This window comes from Protomyctophum parallelum (assembly GCF_964188405.1).
Source record: "Protomyctophum parallelum genome assembly, chromosome: 21".
Taxonomy (NCBI): domain Eukaryota; kingdom Metazoa; phylum Chordata; class Actinopteri; order Myctophiformes; family Myctophidae; genus Protomyctophum; species Protomyctophum parallelum.
Genome location: NC_139713.1, coordinates 9,909,267 through 9,927,917, shown reverse-complemented (window position 1 = coordinate 9,927,917; position 18,651 = coordinate 9,909,267). Strand labels below are relative to the sequence as shown.

Here is an 18,651-nt window from a genome sequence, read left to right as displayed (position 1 = left end):
CTGCACCTAAGCCAATGGGAGTCTGACCCTATAGTCTGAAACACCGCACCAATGGGATCGGAGTCTGACCCCATACTCTGAAACGCCGCCTAAGCCAATGGGAGTCTGACCCTATACTCTGAAATGCCAGGGGTGGGAGGGGGCTTGTTAAACCTGGCAGATTCTTGTTTTTTACTGTGATTCGATGTGATTCGATGCAATGATAATTTCTTTTACGTTAGAGCGGTTCCCTTTCGTCCATAAGAAACTTCATACCGTTATGCAATTGGTAGCCTGTAGCTGATTATCTGACTGAAGCATGCAGGCAGTCCACTCAGTGAGTGGGCAGGGCTCTGTGGTCTGGAGCCATGCAGGCTAACATGGTGTTTTCTTCTAACACATCTGAAACTTCACCAGGGAATGAAAGATTTGGACACTTTTGTGCAACAATGGTGTTTTCTAATACATCTGAAACTTCATGTCTCATGCAACTAAAGTAACAATAGTGAAGTAAATTTCATACTTCAAGTACACTAACTAAACTGGACTAAAATAGTGACAAAAAGGCTGAAAGAGTTTCTCTATACTAAACAGCATACTGCAGGAAAAGTAACCAGGCAATGGCATCAGACGCTCAGACGATCGGATGGAAAAAACACCAGGCAGAGATGAGCTGAAGTGTAGATGCATCAGAGTTGTATTTATTGCAGACCAAAACCAAGAACAGCAGAGTTACCCCGTGGCCATGCTGTGCCCCAACCAGCCTCCCTCTTTCACTTACAATGTCAGATTATATGCAGTTTAACATCAAACATTGGGGTCTCTGGGAGGGTTTGAAACTTTACATACAAATGGCATTGAGATGCATATAGAGTGACGTCTGAGATTTAATCAATTGACCTCTTGGTTGAAACAATAGCATGCTAATTCCTATCACACCCAGCCGAGCCAGACTACTTACTATCTATGCATGATGGCTCCAGCTAGACTTACAGACTCCAACATTTGGTTATAGAATGATTATTATTGTCCAGATACGACAATAGCTACCCATCTCTCTCTCTCGATTTTAGATTTCACCAGGGAATGAAAAATGTGGACACTTTTGTGCAACAATGGTGTTTTAACTATGTTATTTGTTCAGTTGTTGATGAGACTCTTCTTTTTGGTTTTGTTTTTGGGTAAGAATGCCCTTATTTTGAACCTCAAATGCCTGTTTGAAAAGTGTTTACTGTTTTTTAGTTTGTAAATAAAAGTAAAAAGTAAAAAAAAAGGTCTCTCTCTCTCTCTCTTGCTTGCCATCTGGCTAAGCCGAAGAAATCAGGCCCTGAGGGTTGTGTGGACCCTGTGCTCTTTCTGACTGGACTGGTAAAGGCACGACTCAGTCGAATATGCCTATTATGAGATGGTGGATGAACTGGAGGGTTTCAGTACAAAATGGGCAATATAGGGGAAGTATTGTGTACAGTGGGGGACGATGATGAACTGCTATTCACTTTTTGATCTGCTTTTTCAAGGCTGGTGTTGTTCCTTTGATTTAGTTTTTTCTTTTTGTGATTATATATTTAAGACTGGCATGCAGTTAAGATCCTGGTTTTGGTCTACAGTATATCACAAACCAGTGCTTAAAATCAAAAAATCTAATCTCTCTCTCTCTCTCTCTCTCTCTATCTCTCTCTCTCTCTCTCTCTCTCTCTCTCTATCTCTCCCTCTCTCTTTCTCTCTCTCTATGTCTCTCTCAGCTGCTGTCAGAGAGCCAGATCAACATGGTGAAGGTGGTGAACTCGGTGAGCGACACGCTCAACGCCATGCAGAAGGAGAACGTGGGGCTGAAGGCGCGCGTCAAGGCCGACCTGCAGAGGGCGCCGGCCAGAGGGGCTCGCTTCAAGGGCTGCTCCAACGGTGAGGAGAATAAACATCTGTTTTAACCCATTTTGGGTGGGAACCCCTTTTGGTGTTGGCATTACATTATGCTTTAGCTATTGAAAAAATAGCAGATCTACAAGCCCATAGCGTGCCACCGAGTGGCGCGCTACGAGCTTGTAGGTCTGCTATTTTTGAAAAATCGAAGAACGACTGACATAGAAACAGCTTTTTCAGAAAACTGTCAGGATGTAGAAGACATTTTTAGAATCTGATCTCAGGTCAGAATGGGTTAAACCCTGGTGTCAGAGAGTGTTACAGAGGCAGGGAATGAAAATAGCAGATCTACAAGCTCACAACGCGTCGCGCTGCGACACGTTGAGAGATTGTAGATCAGCTATTTTCTGGGTGCAACCCATGCAGCACTCTTTAGCTATAGTGGCGATGCGGTGTATACCGACATGGATTTCTAAACAAATTTGTTCAACGCAAAAATACTGTGTTCACGTTCAGGAGACTTCGGGGGGGGGAAAAGCAATTCTCCTGAATGCTGCCTTACGGCATGGCATGGAAAGGAGGAGCATTTGCATTCACCATGTAGTAAATGCTGCATTTGTGGTCTGGAGAGGGCTAGTTGTTTTACAGACGGGTATACGGGCAGGGGCTGAAGCCCCCTTTGATGTCTATGTGTGCCCGTCCCTGCCCATGGTGTCATGTCATTATGCGGGTGTTGGTCATCATCGATTCCACACATACGTTGCAATGCCGATCCGACCAATGTGTCTGAGTCACGGCGTCGGGGGAGGGCTTTGTACGCGTCTGTCTATGTCCCTTTTATATATGGAGATATGGCCCCCACCGAGAGGAAGTTATGGAGGCCATCGTCCCACTCCTCCCGCCCAACACGCCCCGCTGACGGGTGCCGCCCCAGGCCGTGGGAGTACGTGCAGCGACTACTGTCTCCCTCCCCACCCGGCTTCCCTCCCCCAAACACGGGCCAATTGTGTGCCGACAAAGCTGCATGCACCACGGCAGGGTCTTTACAGGAGTTTTTCTGAAGATGGGGTTTATGTGGTTAGGCACACACACACACACACACACACACACACACACACACAGGTCAGCCTCTTTCCGAGGGCATCAGATCTGTATATCTACTCCAACATCTAACAGTCTTCACACTATGAGAAATTGGGCAATTAGCCATTGGGCTGTATTGCTGTGTTTCCCTCTCTGAGAGACAGAGGCACACACATAAGGCTATACAGAGAGAGAGAGAGAGAGAGAGAGAGAGAGAGAGGGGGAGGGGGGAGGAAGAGGGAGAGAGGCCTGAGGCGTCTTCCCTCAGGAAAGCCTTCAGAACCAGACCTGTGGGAAATCTCCTGCTACGGTCCTGCTCTGCACAGGCAGCCAAGGAGCACCCAGCCAAGGCCGCTTTATGTAGCACTCACAAATATAACACACTCCACTGCTAATGCCACCAGAGAGAGAGAGAGAGACAGAGACAGAGAGAGAGACAGAGAGATAGATGCACATGGAGATTTGGCAAGTTTGAGTGTGAGAGACGGCTCGCAGCATAGCCCATGAATATTTCACACACATTTGCACATACAGGTAGACGTGCACATGGAAACAATGCGTGCGTGTGTGTGTGCATGCAGTGGAAAAGACGTGCGTGCACAGCCACATGCCCTGTCAACCTTTAAGGCAGTGTTATGATAAGCAGTCTCTGCAGTGTGGCGGCATACAGAGAGGATCAGGAGGCAAAGCGTCCATCTGGGAACCTCCAAAGGGCCTTTGAGCGACTCGATCCTTGGATCCCTCCTGGCTTTGTGTCAACGTGTCCTCGACACTGAGCCCCTAAACTGCTCTCAATGAGTTGGCCACATGCGCGGGGGGGAGGGGGTGGCACCGCGTGTGTGCAAGCCGGTGACTGTAACAGCACATTGTACTGTGCTTTGCATAAAGGCGCTATAGAAATGCTGAGCGTTCCACCATAACAGAACAATGGCCTTTAGAGGTTAGGTGAAGTTCCGTCGCCGACGGCACTGAAGCACCTCTCGGCTGCCTCTGCACTGCAGCGACGTGGCCACTTCAATAGAGTCCAGATGTCGCTCCCACTCCGCCTCATGGGTCACGTACTGAAGTCCAGATGTCACTCCCTCTCCGCCTCATGGGTCACGTACTGAAGTCCAGATGTCACTCCCTCTCCGCCTCATGGGTCACGTACTGACGTCCAGATGTCACTCCCTCTCCGCCTCATGGGTCACGTACTGACGTCCAGATGTCGCTCCCTCTCCGCCTCATGGGTCACGTACTGAAGTCCAGATGTCACTCCCTCTCCGCCTCATGGGTCACGTACTGAAGTCCAGATGTCACTCCCTCTCCGCCTCATGGGTCACGTACTGACGTCCAGATGTCACTCCCTCTCCGCCTCATGGGTCACGTACTGAAGTCCAGATGTCACTCCCTCTCCGCCTCATGGGTCACGTACTGAAGTCCAGATGTCACTCCCTCTCCGCCTCATGGGTCACGTACTGAAGTCCAGATGTCGCTCCCTCTCCGCCTCATGGGTCACGTACTGAAGTCCAGATGTCACTCCCTCTCCGCCTCATGGGTCACGTACTGAAGTCCAGATGTCGCTCCCACTCCGCCTCATGGGTCACGTACTGAAGTCCAGATGTCGCTCCCTCTCCGCCTCATGGGTCACGTACTGAAGTCCAGATGTCGCTCCCACCCCGCCTCATGGGTCACGTACTGACGTCCAGATGTCACTCCCTCTCCGCCTCATGGGCCACGTACTGACGTCCAGATGTCACTCCCTCTCCGCCTCATGGGTCACGTACTGAAGTCCAGATGTCACTCCCTCTCCGCCTCATGGGTCACGTACTGACGTCCAGATGTCACTCCCTCTCCGCCTCATGGGTCACGTACTGAAGTCCAGATGTCACTCCCTCTCCGCCTCATGGGTCACGTACTGAAGTCCAGATGTCGCTCCCTCTCCGCCTCATGGGTCACGTACTGAAGTCCAGATGTCACTCCCTCTCCGCCTCATGGGTCACGTACTGAAGTCCAGATGTCACTCCCACCCCGCCTGGGTCACTCCGTTATTTTCTGTATTAGAATTCCAGTAGATTGCGTCAAATAAACAAAATCATGTTCAGATGGCAGTTCATAAATGAAAGGATTGTTTTCCTCTACTCTGAAATCATTGCTGTCCAAAACCGTTGCTTTTTTTTAATTGTTACTATAATAAACCGCTTAAACAGCGTTTTTCACTACTTTTGTGCAACACTCGTACGTCTCGAACGTCTATAATCATTTTGTGTGCCCCAGCCTCTCTCGGCTCACATAGCTCCACGTTGCGGCGTTCGGAGCATGTAGCCAATACGGCTTCACGTTGCAGTGCTCAGAGTACGCTTACTTCAGACTATGGGTAAGTCTTTGTCTTATATGTAAGGTCTTATGTCTTATATGTATTCCAAAGCTCCTCCAGGTATATTTTTTAACTATTTTCAGCAATTGGATACTTTTTTGGGTGGTATATAGATCTTGTTGAGCTGGTCATTTTGAAAGTAGCTCTCAAGTCAAAGTGAGGACACCCCTGGCCTTAGGAAATCGCTACTACTAACGCTATATATAGCATGGTCGCTAGTAGAGGTAGATCGACATGTTGTCTAGACGCTTTTCAAGCAGCTGGCAAAAAAATTGAAATATGCATATGGAGATAGTTTTCTGCCCGAGAGGATCCAGGAAGTGGATGAGCAGTCTGCAGACAGATGGAGACAGAGCATCCAGACAATGGAAGGAATGTAACACCAGTCTGCAGACAGATGGAGACAGAGCATCCAGACAATGGAAGGAATGTAACACCTTCATCATTCAGCTTTCAGCTATACAATGTCGTCTGGGATGCTTCAGAGCAGAATGAATACACAGAGAGAATGACTGTTTCCCCTTACCATGTGTGAAATCTCCTGTTCGCGGGTTTTACATTTGGACATTTTATTCAAAAAGGAATATTCCAGTAGTATTGAGACAATGTAAACAAGTAGTAAATATGTCAGAATATCTAAGTAATGCCCCCCCTCATATAGCTCAGATTTTCTCATTGTCTTTCAGCTACTAACACATTATTAACTGCCAGGTATTAATCAATGATTCCGCCCGTGTTTCTCAGTATCTTATTTTGAGACCCACGGGACCGAGACGTGACCTGGATGTAAATAGATTCTGTATTCTGTGTGGAGGGGCAGACATTTCAGATTTTTCAGATTTTTATTGAAGGGACAGCCCCTTGAGATGCAGCATCTCATTTTCAAGAGGGACCCATAAAAAACAAAATACAGAATAGCATACTGTACACAAATACACAAAATATGCAGTACACAGATACATACAGATATACAAATATATACACAAATAGCTTGCTCACCATCTTCCACCTACACCACCAACCACCACATAATACAGTCTAGAGTAGGTCACAGCGCAAATATTTCAGGGTCATAAAAGGTTACAGTCAGGTTAGAAGCATAGACAAGTTGAGTCTAGATGTGAATGTAAGGAGGTCCTGAAGCTACTATATGATGAGATGGATCTAAGACATGTAATGTTTATTTTGAATATGCCTCTAAAATAAATGAAACAAACAGTACTTGGCATTTCCTAATTACAAGGAAAAACTATTAAAATAAATAGCTTAAAATATAAGAAAACGAAACAAAGAAAAAGGCAAAAAAGAATAAACTAAGCATATCCGAAAAGGAGTGAGAAGTAAAAACATATATAAATCTGTTTACATCGAGGCGAATTCTCACTTTTCCGGTTGGAAAGAGAAAGAGATACAACTAAGAATGAAAAAGTACAATAAGAGTAAACTGGCAATGTATTTACACAACAGGGATTAGGAATATTCAAGTAGGCTACACCAAGAAATGGAGGGATTTAGGGACATGTTGATGAAATCCTTTAAACTTTTCCTCTGCCAGCATCAGCAATGCATTTCATATACAGCTGACTCGAGTCCTTGCTGGTGTGCATCAAGAAGATAAAAGGTGTTTCTATTTAGTCTATACAACATGAGCAATATCTCCAATCCCCAGTAGTGTGTGTACAATATCGTCGTGACTATATCCACCGTAATCTACATGAGGTAATGTAATGTACAAAAACAGTTGAATTCATAGTGACAATTCAGGAAGGCATGTCGTTTATAAAAATCTACAGTGTCATCCCCTGAAGGCAGCTGCATGCGGAGAGATAGAGCGAGAGAGCTGCAGGACAGAGGTGTCCATTATAATGAATGCAGGTTCTAATGACCCTTTTAGTGCAGCTGCACCTGCTATGGCAGCGCCAGGCCCACTTGCTTTGAGCCTCTGCCATGATGGCTGAGGAATACTCAATTACGGAAAGCCTTGCAGGCTGAATATTCCTCTTGAAGACACTAACCTCCCAACCGCTTCGACGCGCTAAAAATAGGCTGGAAACTATCCTCATTAAATGTATCGCTTTTAGATGGTTTCAGATATAGGGATGTCACCGATCACGTTTTGTGTGCTCCAGATCTGTTTCCGATCATTTGATTTTGACCATCTGCTTATTAATGCTTAATTAATGTTAATTACAATGACCTTAATGTAAAGTGCTACCTCCAGGGGTATTATCATGATATGGATATGATATTGACACTAACCCCCCCCCCCCCCCCCTCCCAACCACACACACACACACACACACACACACACACACACACACACACACACACACAGAACAATCAGACGAGGAGCTTTCTCCCGTTTGGAGGCTTGCCAGACCGTGAAGTTAAAAAAAAGAAGAAAAAAGCTGAACGGTACAGTATAGCAATTAGCAATCAGTCTGGATTCCAGGCTAAATGCAACCCTGTTTCTTAGGGTGTGCATGATGAAGACACTAGCGGACGCCATATTCCAGATGAAATGGTCTCATTTGGGCAGCCCTTATTGCAGCTACTAATCATTATTAGCTCCCCAGATATAGTCTTTTGTTATTGCTGTTTTTCATTAGTCTTCTGTAAAAACCAAAAAGGAAAAGCTAAACTAAATGGGCCATGCTTCCCCTTTGAGGCTGATGATCATCATGACAAATGCCAGAGCTCGATATCGGTGGCTTACATAAGGAACACGTTTCAAGGGGACCAGTCACCAGACATGCTCTACAACCCGAGGACTATATAAAAAAAAGAAGAAGTCACAATTGACCTTTGCAAGAACTCTCATGGCTCTTGTTAAATTCGGCGGTTTGACCCAGCGAAGGCTGGCATTCATAATCTCTAGACGATCTCTTCCTTCCTTATACACCGCCAGGGGAATAATGCTCTCTCCCTTGTTTAATACTTTAACACATCTAGGACGGGAACGCATCCGTGTCACCTTAGCTTTTAAACCACTTTAGCCATGTTGTTATACTATTGAAATAATAGCAGATCTACAAGCTAATATGAGCTTGTAGATCTGCAATTTTTTAAAACATCGTGAAAATATGGCGCAATTATTTGAATATATATTCTTTCACAGTGAACATTTTTTAACTCTAACCTTTGCTTCTTGGGAGTCCCTGGAACAACAGATGGGGGTCGACGCCAGTGGAAAAATACATATGTTTGGGGTCCTTGACATGAAATAGTTTGAGAACCACTATCTTTAGAAACGGGGGTTTACAGAAAGCATTCAGAAGCATGTCAGCATTCAGAAGACAGCATTCAGAATCGGCCTCAAGTCTAAATGGGTTAATGCTTTAACCCATTCTGAACGGGAACCCATTTTGGTGTTAGCATCATGTTATGCTTTAGCTATTTAAAAATAGCAGATCTACAAGCTCATATCGCGCCACCGAGTGGCGCGATACGAGCTTGTAGGTCTGCTATTTTTTGAAAAATCGAAGAACGACTGACATTTTTAGAATCTGATCTCAGGTCAGAATGGGTTCATCAGGACCAGTGTGTGTCCGGCGGAAACCTCGTATGAATCTGATCTCAGGTCAGAATGGGTTAAGAGTGCAGTGTGTCCCAGCAATAGTGTCCATATACTCTGGCCTGCTGATAACTTGGCACCCTGCTGTCCCACCGCCATGCAGCGATGTGCACAGCGATGACACAGAGACAGCTATAGTCTCTATTTATGTCCCTGTCTCTCTCTCTCTCTGACACATGCACAGTAAAGTCTCTCTCTCTCTCTGACACATGCACAGTAAAGTCGCCAGTGTTTATATAACTCTTGAGATGTCAAAAAAGAAAAAAGAAAAAAAACTGGGGAAATATTTGGACCTCAGGATCCACATAGAAATGGCGAGGCTCCAATGTGAAAGCCACTTGTGCAAAGGAGCCAATAGCCACTTTTGAGTGGCAGTTGGGGCAAACGGCCACATGGGCCCATAAAAGGAGCTGACTAATTTGTTTGCACCTGATGCCATGACGACACATTGCGGTTAGACAACACACTCCATATTTGGTCGTAGCTGCTTTGATAACTCTATTATGGTTATGGCTAAGTCAATCAGAGGTCCGCCCGCCGGCCTGGATAGAAATGTAGGGGGCCGATATATGCCTGAGGTACAATGTTCACCAAAGGGTTGAACATTAAGGATTTTCGTGGTTAATTTCAATGACTTATACCTTTTCCTGCATCCTGTGCTTCTTTTTCCTCTTTGTTTGCTGCTGTCTCCTTCTGTCAGCTCACATCTGTCAGCTCACACCACACCATGCCTCCTTCATATTGTAATGCTGTTTCTCTATACTGTTGTTCCTTTTATTCATTAACTTCGATTCATCTTTGAAGTTTGGATTGTTGGGTTTTTTGAAGGGCTGTGTCTGTGCATGTGCATGTGCGTGCGTGCAGTTTTCGTCGTATCTTTTTCCATTAAGCAACACATTCTCAGCTTTCCTCCTCCCCTCTCATGCCCTTCTCTTTTCCTCCATTTGCGTCATCCCAGAAGTCGGCCATTTGGGACCGATTTTTAGGAAACACTTTCAGAACCGACACACTGGGGACCCATTTCCACACGGTGACATTGCAGCTTCAAGGGGCAATGCTATTCCACCATGTTTACCCAACTAACGTTGTTTCTGACCCAATCGGCCCAGAGACAAAAACGGAAAATGGTGGAAAAGAAATGCCATTGAAACGTTTCCTCAAACCACAGACACATTGAATCTATGTGAAACGATGTGTATGTGTTTTTATACCTTCTCGTCAATGCAAAGCCGTTTTGAAGTTACACAAAGGCTTTGCCGTGAAAGCAGCGAAGCATGAAGCACCTTCAGAATGTTTCCACCCAAGAATTTGACGAGGTCCATGCACTGCAGCGCTGCAAGCAACCTGCCTGGATATATGTGCAGCTTCGGTTTAATAGCCTTAACCCATTCTGAACGGGCCCATTTTGGTGTTAGCATCATGTTATGCTTTACCTATTGAAAAATAGCAGATCTACAAGCTCATATCGCGCCACCGAGTGGCGCGATACGAGCTTGTAGGTCTGCTATTTTTGAAAAATCGAAGAACGACTGACATTTTTAGAATCTGATCTCAGGTCAGAATGGGTTAATCAGACCAGTGTGTGTCCAGTGGAAACCTGGTATGGATCTGATCTCAGGTCAGAATGGGTTAAAGAACTAAAAGATCAAACTAGCGCTGGAAACGGACGCCGGCTCCCGATTAGTTCACCAACCTATGTGCCCACCTCCCCTCCCCCGCCCCCTCTGCAATTTTTGGTTAGCGCTCCTATGCCAGGCTTTTCTATTTATTTTGAAAACAAAACGCCTGGGTTCCCGAGGCTATAGGTTTAATGTGGTTAAAAGCCAACGTTTCATCTATACCAAACCAGTCTGTCGTGTATCTGTGAGAGACACATACAGGCTACCGTACGTAGCCTGTATGGGGGAGAGACAGATCTAGCGGGAGTCGCATGTAATCCAATTTTCAACATCATCTTCCATTTATTAGTTCGTTCTGGTTTACTGATCCAAGCACTTGTTTTCCGTTCCATGTGGATTTGGAACTAATTTTCCCTTTCCTCCCCCGTGTGCGTGTGTGTGTGTATGTGTGCTTGTGTGCACGTGTGTGTGTGTGTGTGTGTGTGTGTGTGTGTGTGTGTGTGTGTGTGTGTGTGTGTGTGTGTGTGTGTGTGTGTGTGTGTGTGTGTGTGTGTGTGTGTGTGTGTGTGTGTGTGTGTGTGTGTGTGTGTGTGTCCAGGCTCGCGTCCCCGTGACTGTGGTGATCTGTACGCCAGTGGTCAGAGGGAGGATGGCATCTACTCTGTGTTTCCTGTCCACTACCCAGCAGGCTTCCAGGTCTACTGTGACATGACCACAGACGGAGGGGGCTGGACCGTGAGTCAAACACAACACACACTATCAAGCTTCATGTGTAGTGCTAGCATGCACGCACACACACACAAACACAAGTGTGTGTGTGTGCACAGACACGCACGTCGCAAACACATTGCCGGGCGTAATTTGTGCTGGGGCTGGCTCGAGCTGCGGTACCTGCACACCGGCTGTGCTCCTGGAAATGTAACAGTTTTTATTTTTTATTTTTATTGTTGGCTATTTATTATTAATTCAGCGTTCACATTTCCCCCTAAATGTCCCTTGCTGCAATGGGAATGGGCCGTGGATGAAATGATACGTTTTTAAAACGCCACAATTCACTTTATTTTTCGCTGTTGGGAAAACAGGGTTGCGCCTGTGAGCCATGTGATCTGACTCCTACGCTCCCTACGCTATTCGCAGAGGACTCGCGAAAGGGCCCCGCCTAGACCTGGTGTCAAAGGGCCCCGCCTAGACCTCGTGTCAAAGGGCCCCGCCTAGACCTGGTGTCAAAGGGCCCCGCCTAGACCTGGTGTCAAAGGGCCCCACCTAGACCTAGTGTCAAAGGGCCCCCCCTAGACCTGGTGTCAAAGGGCCCCACCTAGACCTGGTGTCAAAGGGCCCCACCTAGACCTGGTGTCAAAGGGCCCCACCTAGACCTGGTGTCAAAGGGCCCCGCCTAGACCTGGTGTCAAAGGGCCCCGTCTAGACCTGGTGTCAAAGGGCCCCACCTAGACCTGGTGTCAAAGGGCCCCGCCTAGACCTGGTGTCAAAGGGCCCCGTCTAGACCTGGTGTCAAAGGGCCCCACCTAGACCTGGTGTCAAAGGGCCCCCCCTAGACCTGGTGTCAAAGGGCCCCGTCTAGACCTGGTGTCAAAGGGCCCCACCTAGACCTGGTGTCAAAGGGCCCCGTCTAGACCTGGTGTCAAAGGGCCCCACCTAGACCTGGTGTCAAAGGGCCCCACCTAGACCTGGTGTCAAAGGGCCCCACCTAGACCTGGTGTCAAAGGGCCCCGTCTAGACCTGGTGTCAAAGGGCCCCACCTAGACCTGGTGTCAAAGGGCCCCGCCTAGACCTGGTGTCAAAGGGCCCCGTCTAGACCTGGTGTCAAAGGGCCCCACCTAGACCTGGTGTCAAAGGGCCCCGCCTAGACCTGGTGTCAAAGGGCCCCGTCTAGACCTGGTGTCAAAGGGCCCCACCTAGACCTGGTGTCAAAGGGCCCCCCCTAGACCTGGTGTCAAAGGGCCCCGTCTAGACCTGGTGTCAAAGGGCCCCACCTAGACCTGGTGTCAAAGGGCCCCGTCTAGACCTGGTGTCAAAGGGCCCCACCTAGACCTGGTGTCAAAGGGCCCCACCTAGACCTGGTGTCAAAGGGCCCCACCTAGACCTGGTGTCAAAGGGCCCCGTCTAGACCTGGTGTCAAAGGGCCCCGCCTAGACCTGGTGACCTGGTGTGCTCCGGCACCTAATGATTTTAATTATTTAATTTAATTTAATTTTAAGCGCACGCACGCATGCGCTCACATGACACAGCATGCATGTTGATTATATAGGACAAGTTCATTTGTCCCCACGTGTACTTTATGGGTATTTTAATCAAAGTGAAAAATATAATTTACACTAGCTGCCTTTTATCTTTTAAAGCCGTTCATTAAATCTAGACATAAATAATTTTCAGTGAAACATGTCAGGATCAATCTGCCTATGAAGGTGCAACACATGTTCACATATCACATACAGTACACACATTGAGCTGAGGTGTTTGAATTTCAAACATGTTTGGTGTCACTTTATCATCTACTGAGGCTATTGAGAACACCCCAGATATAAGTTATAAGTAATAAGATATAAGTAATATAAGTTACCTGATTAATTTCATGTTTTAATATTCATTTAATCAGGCCTTGCCAACTTCCCATACAAACCCATGCATTGTAACTTCAAACTCCCATTTTAACAGTGTTTTTTCTTAAATACATTGAATAAAATGAATAGATAAATGATCCTTCCTCTTCAATGTCTCCCTTTTGACTGTCCATTCAAACTCTAGACGGGCCCGCCCTAAAGTTATTAGCGGCAGCCGGAAAATACTAGGGCCTGAAAATGAAGGCCCGGTCCTACGTACTCTGTTCTCTGTGTTCATGCCAAGATGTGGGTTTGTCCATATGTGTTCAAATACAGTCTCCGTGTATTTGGCAGAGAATCACTGTGTTTACTTATTTATAGCCATAATGATAATAATTTAGCCATGTGGTTGCTGCCTCTCGCCGGAGGCCCGGATGGGGCAATTCCCGCCAGGCAGGCCTGGCAGGTAGGATACAGGGGTGAGCTTCAGGCAGGCCTGGCAGGTAGGATACAGGGGTGAGCTTCAGGCAGGCCTGGCAGGTAGGATACAGGGGTGAGCTTCAGGCAGCCAGGCGTGATCCGGAGGCATTGTGAATGGCAGCATCAACCTTCTTGCGGTGCAATCATCGCCGTCTAATGTCTGCAAAAGTGGTTAAATAATGAGTTTAATGTTTGTTGTCACATTATGTATATTTCGGTATTATTAATCTAACGTTGACCTGTAATGTGAATGTGTGCATGTCTGCCAGCTATAGCCCGGTATACTGTATGTCCCATAAGCCGGAGGGACACAGGAGAATTTTAATTGGCCAGCCTTATGGATGTTTGCATCATATAGCCTGGAGGGATGGTTTTCTCTGCGATGAAGAATAACAATGACATGATATTTTTAAGTCGTTGACAGATTTGACAAATTATTCAGATTTGAGGTCTTTGGCCTGCTGTCAACGTGCACCAGAAGTATGACGCTGTTCGGCATACATAGTAGTACGCGACACACAGACAGACGTGTTTTACATGCATGATCACATGGCAGAGATACGGATCTAATCACTTTTCATCTTTTAGTGGAATTTACTGTAATGAGCAATGAAAGTCAAAACAATGCCAACAGATGCCATCTAAATCGGTGGTTCTCAAACCGTTTTGTGCCAAGGTGATATTATGTATTTGTTGGCGGATCCCCTGAAAATGTTTTGTGAAGAACGACTGACAGAAACATAGCTTTTTCAGAAAACTGTCAGGATGTAGAAGTCATTTTTAGAATCTGATCTCAGGTCAGAATGGGTTCAACTCTCAGGATTGTTGCAGTGCATTGCTTCAGCAACCGGAGGTACGGTTCCAGGAGCCTGCATGCGTGCGCCGTGGCAGCTGATCCCACAGACAGATATGAGTTACAGTACAGTGGGATTAGGCTGGGCTTAGGGCCAGGTTGTATTCCTGTGTGACTGTACGTCATATTGAGTCGTCCGTCCTCTGGATAAAGCTGCGGTGACAACTAGCTCAGTAGCACAGTTTCATGAAAACGACCCATGGATTTAAATTATTCAAACATGCTAAACTACTCTGTCACTGTCCCCCATATAGCCCCCGGAGGGACCCGTGTTGAGTGGAAGTATTGTGGAAGTATTGCATTTTGTGTACTATTTGTTTTTTATGAACCGCTGAGAAGTACATCCAAAGTACATCCCTTGAGGAGGTGTACTGTACGTACTTAGCTATTTTTCACCGCTGCTCATGTTGGTGTGATAGGGTTTCGAGCTGAGCTATTCTGTTACGTGGTGGGATCAACCTCTTTAGAATTTGAAAACGTGAATGTTTTAAATTGATATCCTTGTGTCACTTGATCAAACATTCTGTGTCGTTTCCTGGCTCCGGCTATACAGTATACAGTAAAGGCTGTTTTAGATTGGATGCTGGGAGAGATGTCTCTATACGGGGAATGAGAGACGGAGAGAGGTGAGCAAAATGCTGATGCTGACACCAAACCATTTGATCTATATTTGGATCTGTGGTTGACATGCACATAGCGCTTTGTGTGTGTGTGTGTGCGTGTGTGTGTGCGTGCGTGCGTGCGTGCGTGCGTGCGTGCGTGCGAAAGGGCCCCGCCTAGACCTGGTGTCAAAGGGCCCCGCCTAGACCTCGTGTCAAAGGGCCCCGCCTAGACCTGGTGTCAAAGGGCCCCGCCTAGACCTGGTGTCAAAGGGCCCCACCTAGACCTAGTGTCAAAGGGCCCCCCCTAGACCTGGTGTCAAAGGGCCCCACCTAGACCTGGTGTCAAAGGGCCCCACCTAGACCTGGTGTCAAAGGGCCCCACCTAGACCTGGTGTCAAAGGGCCCCGCCTAGACCTGGTGTCAAAGGGCCCCGTCTAGACCTGGTGTCAAAGGGCCCCACCTAGACCTGGTGTCAAAGGGCCCCGCCTAGACCTGGTGTCAAAGGGCCCCGTCTAGACCTGGTGTCAAAGGGCCCCACCTAGACCTGGTGTCAAAGGGCCCCCCCTAGACCTGGTGTCAAAGGGCCCCGTCTAGACCTGGTGTCAAAGGGCCCCACCTAGACCTGGTGTCAAAGGGCCCCGTCTAGACCTGGTGTCAAAGGGCCCCACCTAGACCTGGTGTCAAAGGGCCCCACCTAGACCTGGTGTCAAAGGGCCCCACCTAGACCTGGTGTCAAAGGGCCCCGTCTAGACCTGGTGTCAAAGGGCCCCGCCTAGACCTGGTGACCTGGTGTGCTCCGGCACCTAATGATTTTAATTATTTAATTTAATTTAATTTTAAGCGCACGCACGCATGCGCTCACATGACACAGCATGCATGTTGATTATATAGGACAAGTTCATTTGTCCCCACGTGTACTTTATGGGTATTTTAATCAAAGTGAAAAATATAATTTACACTAGCTGCCTTTTATCTTTTAAAGCCGTTCATTAAATCTAGACATAAATAATTTTCAGTGAAACATGTCAGGATCAATCTGCCTATGAAGGTGCAACACATGTTCACATATCACATACAGTACACACATTGAGCTGAGGTGTTTGAATTTCAAACATGTTTGGTGTCACTTTATCATCTACTGAGGCTATTGAGAACACCCCAGATATAAGTTATAAGTAATAAGATATAAGTAATATAAGTTACCTGATTAATTTCATGTTTTAATATTCATTTAATCAGGCCTTGCCAACTTCCCATACAAACCCATGCATTGTAACTTCAAACTCCCATTTTAACAGTGTTTTTTCTTAAATACATTGAATAAAATGAATAGATAAATGATCCTTCCTCTTCAATGTCTCCCTTTTGACTGTCCATTCAAACTCTAGACGGGCCCGCCCTAAAGTTATTAGCGGCAGCCGGAAAATACTAGGGCCTGAAAATGAAGGCCCGGTCCTACGTACTCTGTTCTCTGTGTTCATGCCAAGATGTGGGTTTGTCCATATGTGTTCAAATACAGTCTCCGTGTATTTGGCAGAGAATCACTGTGTTTACTTATTTATAGCCATAATGATAATAATTTAGCCATGTGGTTGCTGCCTCTCGCCGGAGGCCCGGATGGGGCAATTCCCGCCAGGCAGGCCTGGCAGGTAGGATACAGGGGTGAGCTTCAGGCAGGCCTGGCAGGTAGGATACAGGGGTGAGCTTCAGGCAGGCCTGGCAGGTAGGATACAGGGGTGAGCTTCAGGCAGGCCTGGCAGGTAGGATACAGGGGTGAGCTTCAGGCAGGCCTGGCAGGTAGGATACAGGGGTGAGCTTCAGGCAGGCCTGGCAGGTAGGATACAGGGGTGAGCTTCAGGCAGCCAGGCGTGATCCGGAGGCATCGTGAATGGCAGCATCGACCTTCTTGCGGTGCAATCATCGCCGTCTAATGTCTGCAAAAGTGGTTAAATAATGAGTTTAATGTTTGTTGTCACATTATGTATATTTCGGTATTATTAATCTAACGTTGACCTGTAATGTGAATGTGTGCATGTCTGCCAGCTATAGCCCGGTATACTGTATGTCCCATAAGCCGGAGGGACACAGGAGAATTTTAATTGGCCAGCCTTATGGATGTTTGCATCATATAGCCTGGAGGGATGGTTTTCTCTGCGATGAAGAATAACAATGACATGATATTTTTAAGTCGTTGACAGATTTGACAAATTATTCAGATTTGAGGTCTTTGGCCTGCTGTCAACGTGCACCAGAAGTATGACGCTGTTCGGCATACATAGTAGTACGCGACACACAGACAGACGTGTTTTACATGCATGATCACATGGCAGAGATACGGATCTAATCACTTTTCATCTTTTAGTGGAATTTACTGTAATGAGCAATGAAAGTCAAAACAATGCCAACAGATGCCATCTAAATCGGTGGTTCTCAAACCGTTTTGTGCCAAGGTGATATTATGTATTTGTTGGCGGATCCCCTGAAAATGTTTTGTGAAGAACGACTGACAGAAACATAGCTTTTTCAGAAAACTGTCAGGATGTAGAAGTCATTTTTAGAATCTGATCTCAGGTCAGAATGGGTTCAACTCTCAGGATTGTTGCAGTGCATTGCTTCAGCAACCGGAGGTACGGTTCCAGGAGCCTGCATGCGTGCGCCGTGGCAGCTGATCCCACAGACAGATATGAGTTACAGTACAGTGGGATTAGGCTGGGCTTAGGGCCAGGTTGTATTCCTGTGTGACTGTACGTCATATTGAGTCGTCCGTCCTCTGGATAAAGCTGCGGTGACAACTAGCTCAGTAGCACAGTTTCATGAAAACGACCCATGGATTTAAATTATTCAAACATGCTAAACTACTCTGTCACTGTCCCCCATATAGCCCCCGGAGGGACCCGTGTTGAGTGGAAGTATTGTGGAAGTATTGCATTTTGTGTACTATTTGTTTTTTATGAACCGCTGAGAAGTACATCCAAAGTACATCCCTTGAGGAGGTGTACTGTACGTACTTAGCTATTTTTCACCGCTGCTCATGTTGGTGTGATAGGGTTTCGAGCTGAGCTATTCTGTTACGTGGTGGGATCAACCTCTTTAGAATTTGAAAACGTGAATGTTTTAAATTGATATCCTTGTGTCACTTGATCAAACATTCTGTGTCGTTTCCTGGCTCCGGCTATACAGTATACAGTAAAGGCTGTTTTAGATTGGATGCTGGGAGAGATGTCTCTATACGGGGAATGAGAGACGGAGAGAGGTGAGCAAAATGCTGATGCTGACACCAAACCATTTGATCTATATTTGGATCTGTGGTTGACATGCACATAGCGCTTTGTGTGTGTGTGTGCGTGTGTGTGTGCGTGCGTGCGTGCGTGCGTGCGTGCGTGCGTGCGTGCGTGCGTGCGTGCGAAAAAGACTGTGTGGAAACTCTTCAGGTTAGACCTGTTTATTTCTTTGTTCTAAAGTGTTGCAGCCCTCAGGGGTAAGTAGAGCATTTCTTGATACAGTTCTAAGGCCTTCTATACTTTAGCAGTTTGAGACATTAAACTCTTTAAATCCATCAAATCCACAATCCTAACTGTTTGTTACACCACCGCCAGTCTTATAGTTCCAAGAAAAGCAATTCTAAACACCATTCAGGGAGTCAGTCGTATATAGTCAAGGAACAGTTATATGGTTATATTCTTTCTA

At 46.6% G+C, this 18,651-nt stretch overlaps 1 protein-coding gene across 1 annotated transcript in view; it reads left to right on the top strand.

The window, feature by feature from the left end:
- The window catches only part of fibcd1b (fibrinogen C domain containing 1b), a gene marked incomplete at both ends in the record, with an annotated part of 218,001 nt that overhangs the window by 99,034 nt on the left and 100,316 nt on the right, over window positions 1–18,651 (top strand). Inside the window, 2 exons of the mRNA XM_083794061.1 lie at window positions 1,722–1,881; window positions 11,070–11,206. Of these exons, the coding sequence (XP_083650187.1) occupies window positions 1,722–1,881; window positions 11,070–11,206 (297 nt within the window). The remainder of the gene's footprint in view (window positions 1–1,721; window positions 1,882–11,069; window positions 11,207–18,651) is intronic.